Here is a 9231-nt window from a genome sequence, read left to right as displayed (position 1 = left end):
AATTGTTTGACAACGAGTACAAAAACCTTAGAAAAGTAGTAAGAACTTTATCAAATCAGAAACAGATATGCTGACAATGTAGACAAATTCCAACTCTACCAAGAGAAACTTAAACAATATAAGAACATCCTAAGAATGAGAAAGAAACATATACTAAATCAGATAAAAGTAATAGAACAATCTCTACAATCTAACAATTTCTGGAAACATTGGATTACAACTAAACCAAACTTACCACGAAGAGTTACCCATCCAGAATAGAGATGTGTGGATAAACCACTTCTCTAAACTTTTTCAACAATATAGACAAAATCCATGAACAAAACTCACTATACAATATACTAGATTATCCTGTTTCACTAGCTGAACTGTGTGATTATACAGGTGCATCTCAAATTAGAATATTGTGGAAAAGTTCATTTCAGTAATTCAACTCAAATTGTGAAACTCGTGTATTAAATAAATTCAGTGCACACAGACTGAAGTAGTTTAAATCTTTGGTTCTTTTAATTGTGATAATTTTGGCTCACATTTAACAAAAACCTATTCACTCTCTCTACAAATTAGAATATGATCACTTCCAATCAGCTAATCAACTCAAAACACCTACAAAGGTTTCCTGAGCCTTCAAAATGGTCTCTGGTTTGGTTCACTAGGCTACACAATTATGGGGAAGACTGCTAATCTGACAGTTGTCCAGAATACAATCATTGACACCCTTCACAAGGAGGGTAAACCACAAACATTCATTGCCAAAGCTGGCTGTTCACAGAGTGCTTTATCCAAGCATGTTAACAGAAAGTTGAGTGGAAGGAAAAAGTGTGGAAGAAAAAGATGCACAACCAAAAGAGAGAACCGCAGCCTTATGAGGATTGTCAAGCAAAACCAATTCAAGAATTTGATGGAACTTCACAAGGAATGGACTGAGGCTGGGGTCAAGGTATCAAGAGCCACCACACACAGACATGTCAAAGATTTGCCGAACCACAGAAAACGTCAGAGGCATCTTACCTGGGCTAAGGAGAAGAAGAACTGGACTGTTACCCAGCGGTCCAAAGTCCTCTTTTCAGATGAGAGCAAGTTTTCTATTTCATTTGGAAACCAAGGTCCTAGAGTCTGGATGAAGGGTGGAGAAGCTCATAGCCCAAGTTGCTTGATGTCCACAGTCTGCGATTTGGGGTGCAATGTCATCTCCTGGTGTTGGTCCAAGTCACTGCACCCATTTACCAATATATTTTGGATAACTTCATGCTTTCTTTTGCTGAGTAGCTTTTTGGAGATGCTGATTTCATTTTCCAGCAAGATTTGGCACCTGTCCACACTGCCAAAATCACCATAAGTTGGTTAAATGACCATGCTGTTGGTGTGCTTGACTGGCCAGCAAACTCACCAGACCTGAACCCCAGAGAGAATCTATGGGGTATTGTCAAGAGGAAAATGAGAAACAAGAGGCCAAAAAATGAGCTAAAGGCCACTGTCAAAGAAACCTGGGCTTCCATACCACCTCAGCAGTGCCACAAACTGATCACCTCCATGCCATGCCGAGCTGCGGCAGTAATTAAAGCAAAAGGAGCCCCTACCAAGTATTGAGTACATACAGTAAATGAACATACTTTCCAGAAGGCCAAAAATTCACTAAAAATGTTTTTTATTGTTCTTAAGAAGTATTCTAATTTGTTGAGTGAATTGCTGGGTTTTTTGTGAAATGTGAGCCAACATCATCACAATTAAAAGAACCAAAGGACTTAAACTACTTCAGTCTGTGTGCATTGAATTTATTTAATACACAAGTTTCACAATTTGAGTTGAATTACTGAAACAAATTAACTTTTCCACGATATTCAAATTTATTGAGATGCACCTGTATACAAACACTTAAATCCCAAAAAGCATGTGGTATTGATGGCATTCTGAATGAAATGATTAAATGCACAGACCAAAAATTCGGCCTCATAACCCCAATTCATAAAAGCGGAGACAAATTTGAACCTAATAGCTATCCTGGAATATGTGTAAACAGCAACTTAGGTATACTCTTCTGTAACATCCCAAACAGCAGAAAACTTCATTATCTTACTGGCAGAAATAGCCTGAGTAAATGTCAAAGAGGCTTCCAACCGAAAAACATGCCTATTAGACCACATACACTCTACATTGTATATGAAAAAGAAACCAAACAAAATTAAAGAAAAATATTTTCTTGCTTTGTTGACTTCAGAAAAGCTTTTGACTCCATCTGGCATGAGGGGCTTTTACTTCAATTAATCCAATGCGGCATGGAGGAACAACATATGAAATCATATCCCTGTACACTAATAACAAATTTACACTTAAAATTTGCAACATACACACAGATTTCTTCCCTCTGAGTCGTGGCGTGAGACAGGGCTGTACCTTAAGCCCTACACTATTCAATATCTACATCAATGAACAAGCAAGAGCCCTAGAACAGTGCCCAGCACCCGGTCTTACCCTACTAGACACTAAAGTTAAATGTCTTCTGTTAGCGGATGATCTAGTGCTGCTGTCACCCTAAAAAGAGGGTCTACCGCAGCAGCTGGACCTCCTGCACACCTTCTGTCAGACATGGGCCCTGTCAGTTAACCTTAAAAAGACAAAAAATTATGATATTCCAAAAAAGGGCCAGTCACGAAAATCAACATCACAGTTTCAAATTAAACAATATGCCCTTAGATGATTAATTATACACTAATTAGGGTAACCCCCAATTCAAAAACCAGCACAAAGACTTCAACCAGATACAACAAAAGGACAAACTGCTGTACATTCTGGGAGAAACCTCAACAAGCTCTAACCTGGCTGCTAGATACGTCAAGTCCTGCCATGATAAAAGAAATTCTGTACAACACACAGAAACTGATGTGACAGGGTCCAGTCTTTCTCCTCTCTGTTGATTAGAATTTTTATTACTTTTGTTTTACTGTATACAGATATTTAGACTCTATATGCTATATACTTCTATTATTATGTATATTTGTGTAACATTTTAATTTAAATGTTTATATGCTTTGGCAATGTAAAGATACTATTTACCATGCCAATAAAGCTACTTGAATCTTGTATCTAGATAGACAGACAGACATACAGATGATGGATGTACAGACAATAGATATAGATAGATAGATAGATAGATAGATAGATAGATAGATAGATAGATAGCTAGATAGCTAGATAGATAGATAGATAGATAGATAGATAGATAGATAGATAGATATAAGCTATGTAAGTAGGTTTGGTAATGAATCACCATTCGTGAATCGTGATCCCCTCGTGTCTGTGGTTCATGGACAGTTGGCTGATGACGACACCAACCATGACGTCTAACGTTACCGTTGAAAGTAGCCTAACTTTACTTGAAGAGTGCAGCGGGTTAGTAGGTCAAAACAGACGAGGGAGTAGCTGTATGTTTTAACAGATTTAAGCAAAAACACTTTTTTCTTAAGTGGATCTTAATTGGAGAATATAAATGTCATTTAAGACCAAGAACGGATAAAAATGCCTAGTTCACTTTAATATTTCGTCCAAGAGCGGAAGGAATTAAAAGGAAGTTAGGAAAGCATACTTGCTTGTGATTGGCTCTTTAAATGAATGACAACAGAAATGGTCCAATCAGAGCTTGTTGCCAAGGCAATTCCGTCGCATGTGAGTGGGATTTTATGAATTATGCAAATTTGAGCAGTTGTTCCTCTCCTCGGATGAGAGGCTAGATCCAGGATAGCCGAGGAGTTCTGTTGTTCCTAATATAGGCTAACATAAGTTTTTTGTTGTTGTTGCTACGGAATATATCAGACGAGAATGACTCGTTTTGTTTTGCGTGATTAGATGGCGGCGCTACATCTCTGAATTAGGATGTTATAGGCCAGGAAGTTAAGAAAAGCCGGTAGTGTTTAAGTGCAGCAAACAGTTTCGCCGGTCGGGGCTGCTCTTTGTCTGATACAGAGAGCAGTCAACGCGTGCTCTTTTGTTTGGGGGTTTGTCATTGTTCAACTGCAAACGGGCGATCTTTGTTATCGTTTAGGCCTCCCGAGGTTGAAATATTTGTTTTGAAACATGCACCACATGAAGAAATATTTCACCGAGGGACTCATTCAGTTTACGATTCTGCTGAGTTTGATAGGAGTTCGTGTGGATGTCGACACCTATTTGAGCGGCTACTTCTCGCCGTTAATAGAAACAGACGGAGGGCCGAGCTCGGCTTTCATACAGACCCCGTTTCACCATTACCGGGACACAGCGGCGGGCCATCAGGTGCATCCGAAATGTCCCGAGCTGGACTATTTTTTCACCAGCCGCAGGCTCTTGAATGAAGTGCGCGCGCTCGGGTCCCCGGCCCGCTTCCCCACGCGTGTCAGCGCATGGCTGGTGCACCTGGTGCCTGATGATGGCTCTGATGCAGGTGAGGCACACGACCTGTCAGGGGACCCTGGTGATGAGGAGGTAAATGCCGAAAATCACCGGGAAGAGGATAATGAGCACAGGGCTGGAGAGGGCTTCGGTGTGTCAGTTTCTCAGGACCTCACTGTTTCCAGGCCTTGCTGTGGAACTGGAGGACTTTCCAAAGAGGTAACAATACAGTGCTGTATTACACAATTCCCGTACTTTTACAGTTTTCTTATGTTGCGGTCTCTTAATGGGGCACGCCCGTAGCCCCATATGACGTGCTTTAAGTGTTTTGTTTTGTTGTTTTTTGCCGAGTTAGCAAGTTAGCTTAATGGCAAGAAGTATTTTGCACTCGTGCGCAACTAATGCCGAAAGCGAAACAATAACTGTTACTGACCCTTCCATAAACAAATTAGTTTAATGTTACATTAACGTTTAATAAATGTTGTATAATATGGTCAAATTAGATCTAAAAGTTGAATTGATCGTTAATGATTTTTGGGGCTGTGATTTTATGTTCATTTACATAGCTTTTTATTCAACTTTACTGCGATTACATTTTGTTTTGTGGGGAATAAAGTTAAGGAGGTAACTTATCTGTTCACTTGTTAGTTTGAAGGTCAGTAACCACATGTACAGGTGGGAGTCTGGTATGTTGGGCAAACTTTAAATTGAAATAATAGTTTAATACCATTCATCAACATACACGTGTGTTACCAAATACATATCTACTGACCTCTCCTTCATTTAGTTTTCTTCGTTTGTTTTGTAAAAGTCTGTCTGAGGGAGGAGTGATCAATTATCCCTCGATCCAGCCCAAACCTGCTCTTTCTGAAATGTTCGTTTACTGGATCATGTCTTGACAGAGCTCAACCTAGTTTTTCAAATCAATTAAGTCATTTAGTTGAGCATGTTATGCAAATATATCTGGCTTTTCTTTAACTACCACAGGTGCAAGCAAAAAAAAAAAAAAAAGTTCTTTGAATGAGAAGCAGAGGACACATTAGTCTTAAACAGGTGCACCCTAGTTTGTGAAGGGTTTTTTTTTTTTTTTTTACTCTCAGGGAATTGCTCTTCAATGCACTTTTTTAATCGCACATAGTTCAACAGATTTACTTTATTATCAAGGTTAAAGCCTCCTAAGGCAAGCCATTTTAATCCTTAATTTGGACATCCCAATTTCTTTCCAGGAAACTTCACTAGACCAAGTGAATGAGGAGGAAGAGGAGGTGAAAGACGAGAGGGGGCAGGAGGAAACCAGCCCTGCTACGCTGAACCAGCTGACTCAGAGTTCTGCGTTAGAGCAGGAGGTAAACTAACTAACTTCATTACTTGCCTAACAAGAATGGTGTGTTTATCAGGTTTAATGTTAAGTCAATCAAACTTGTGCGACATTATATAACCGTCATTTAATGAATATTTTACTAAACCAGCTCTGTATATGAATGAGAACACTTACGTTTTACTGTTAGTTCTGGTTCTGGTTCTGGTTTTTCAACTCCATATGAACTGTGGTGTTGGTGTGAGATGCTAAAGGGATCGTTTGCCCAAAAATAAAAATTATCATTTACTCAACGTCATGGCATTCCTTTTCAATACACTAATGAAGATAAGGAAACCTGTCCCTTCACTGATTATCTACAAAACTCAAAAAGTATTGTTGAATAAGAGAAATGATCACTTTATATAGCAAACGACTTTCACTTAGGTTTTTATTGATATATAAATATTGATTAATGCACATTCTTTGAGCTTATCAAATTTTGTAAACACGGAAACTCAACCGCACTTGCTTGGTGTAATGTGAGGGTAACTAACAACTTTAATTATTGGGTGAAACATCCCTTTAAATAGTCCAACTACTTATTTATATATTTGTGCTGCTTCTCCTTACAGGATTTGCTGGGAAGTAGTACCCTTCCTCCACCTCTTTCTGGGCTTGAGCTTCCTCCACAGTGGCATGACTTCCTCTCTGAATTTGATGTAAGTAGTAACTGTGAAAGACTTATCCTCTTTTAGAATTAAATGAATCAGTACAATTGTTATACATTTGGCAGATGGTTTTAATCCAAAATGACTTGTATTCCAGGTACACATTTTATGTCATATTTTAGTTCTTGCTTTCCCTATGAATCATGAATCATTCATAATCACATTATTCCACAAAAGATGTCAGTAGCATCTAAATAATACTTGCATAATTTACACAAGAATACATAACTGTTACAACACAAAACAAAATATATTTGTTTTTATTTATATTTTAAGTTACAGTCTTTCAGGTTCTTGTTTGTTTGTGCACATCTGACAATTTTTTTGTATGATTCCATCTACAGGATTTGGACTCCATAGTCCCCCAACGCATGTCAGACTTAGAAGCTGAGCTTCCTAATCCCATCAGCTATGACGTAAGCCTTCAAGATGCAATGGTTACTGGAGGAGAGTCAGTTAATAGTAGGCCTGCATCTTTCCGAACACCCCTCTTCCGTCTGGAGTCCACAAACTCTTCTCACTCAGACCCATCTCAGAGCTCAGCAGGGACACTTCCTTCAATGCTCTTCTCTTTGTCTGGGAACAGCTCTTGTAATGAAACCTCACCTTCGCAGATGGGAGGCTATCTAGATGAGGCTGTTTTTGACCACATCAATATGTTGGATCTGGATAATCTTGGTACAATCGACCCTCAGATGCTGGGCGGCATGCAAGGGGACATGGACACTCCATGGCCTGAGGATTCAGATTCTGGCCTGTCTTTGGAGAGCAGTTCAAGGAGCCCCACATCCCCGTCTACATCATCCGATTCATTTTGTGAGGATGAAGGTGGAGCTACAGGCTATAGCAGTGAAGTGGAGTCTCTTTCGCCGAAAGGCGGAGCTTGTGCAGCCGCTTATCGTGATTGGTCACCTGTAAACCTCATGGAAAACATCTGGCACGATCATTCCTATTCAGCCCAACAAGTGCAAAATTCTACGACATCTAGCTGGTTCACAGCAATCAAACAGGAAGTGATGAGCGAAGATGAGGCTGAACCAGAAGAGATGAGTCGTGACGAACATCGGGTGCAGGCGTTGGGTCTTCCGTTTTCAGCCTTTCAGATTGTCAACATGCCAGTAGAAAACTTCCTGGAGCTGCTGGACAGCCAGAATCTGTCAGGATCAGAAGTCTCTCTCTTGCGTGACGTGCGCAGACGAGGTAAAAACAAGCTTGCTGCGCAGAATTGCCGCAAGAGGAAACTGGATGCGATCCTGACCCTGCAGGATGAGGTCGAGGGCCTGTCGGTGCAGCGGGATGCTCTTCTGCGCCAGAGATCCCACACAGCCAAAGCACTTTCTGCTGCTGCAGAGCGGTTCGAAATGCTCTCGCAGACTGTGTTGAGCCAACTTCGGGATGAATATGGACATCCACTGAACCCTGAGCACTACAGACTGCAGTGCAGTGCTAACGGACGGGTGATGGTTCAGCCTCGCACAAACACAACGTCAAGGACAATGACAAGTAGCAAGATGGTGAAAAGAAAGAAGGACAAGAAACCTTAAAGACTTTTTGAGTGTGTGCGTGTGCATGTGTGCTTGTGTTGACACAAATATTTCTATGTTTTCTGAGTTTTTATGCTTGAGATAAGATATTATGGGGCATTTCTGGCTCTTCTTTGTTCCTAAAAGCCATTCGAAACTCAAGTGGAGGCAGAGAGACTGTAATAAATAGTACATTCGGAGCATAGGAGAAGCCTTGTTTATTTGCAGGAGAGAATGTACTGAAAACACTGGACGTTGTGAATAGTAAGAGTGTGTATAAAGAGTATTTCTAAAGAGCACATTTGAAAATTAAAATTCATTTTGCTTTTTTTTTTTTTTTTTACTGTTAATTTAAATGGCAAGTTACTAAGTAAAGATTTTTTTGCATATGGTCATTAGAGGACCATGTTGATCAAGTCTGATCACCATTTCTTGCTGGAATGAGCTTAAAAGGGCTGTCTTGTGTATCACTCTCATTTTGATCCTACTCTGTTGTTTGTTGTCATCTTTTGGAGATGAATTTTGGAACAACATGAGGGCGAGTAAAATTTTTGTGTTAACTATCCCGCTAATATGAGGAACCCTTAATTTCAACTATTTGCAGAGATCAGAATCAAACAACTTTGCATTACCTTCATAACTGTGTGTACATTTCCTCACCATTGAGAAATAAAATGATTTGTAATATGATTTTGCATCTATGACAAACAGTGATCACTCTGGTTAAACTTTTCCTGTACATTTACATTACTGTCACTTACATTTGCATTTTACGTTTATACACTTGCTTAACAAGAACAATTGTAATGCATTCTTATAGCTTTTTATTAAAGGGCAATGAGTTTGGAATGCAGATTTGTTTTTAGTTTGGTTTTCCTTTTGGGTGTTTTTTTTTTTGTTTTGTTTTTTTAAATCTTTGAAATAAAGTCACAGTAAAAACACCAAATAAAATGGAAGTAATTAAATGAAAATATGGAATTGGTGAGTTTAGTTCCACCTCACAGCACAGTTACATGATTTGGAAAAGACAAATACTGCATTGGTTTAATGACAAATGAATTAGTGTGTAAAGTAAAACAGGGCCCAAATAAATTAACCCTTCAAATGAACAGGTTTATATCTATTGGCAGAGCAGTTTGATTTGTGTTTCTGAGGAGTAGCTGCTTTTCTTTTTTCAGTTTTTCTATTATGTGTGTTTTTGAGCATTTATTTGTATGTTTGTGTGTAAGGGTTTGGAAAACATTAATTTTACACAGGGATGTTCAAAATCTCTTTTATATCTTTTAAAATGAATAAAGGAGGAAAAAGTAACTGA

General features: G+C 39.1%; 1 protein-coding gene across 1 annotated transcript; it reads left to right on the top strand.

Moving 5' to 3' along the window:
- The first annotated feature begins 3408 nt into the window (after positions 1–3408).
- On the top strand, positions 3409–9231 carry LOC127979079 (endoplasmic reticulum membrane sensor NFE2L1). The gene is made up of 4 exons (XM_052584198.1): positions 3409–4584; positions 5592–5711; positions 6298–6384; positions 6738–9231. The coding sequence occupies exons 1-4, from the start codon at positions 4072–4074 to the stop codon at positions 7935–7937; spliced, it is 1920 nt and encodes a 639-aa protein (XP_052440158.1). The 5' UTR covers positions 3409–4071; the 3' UTR covers positions 7938–9231.

Source organism: Carassius gibelio, chromosome B19 (assembly GCF_023724105.1).
Source record: "Carassius gibelio isolate Cgi1373 ecotype wild population from Czech Republic chromosome B19, carGib1.2-hapl.c, whole genome shotgun sequence".
NCBI classification, from domain to species: domain Eukaryota; kingdom Metazoa; phylum Chordata; class Actinopteri; order Cypriniformes; family Cyprinidae; genus Carassius; species Carassius gibelio.
This window is presented reverse-complemented; position numbering and strand designations above follow the sequence as displayed.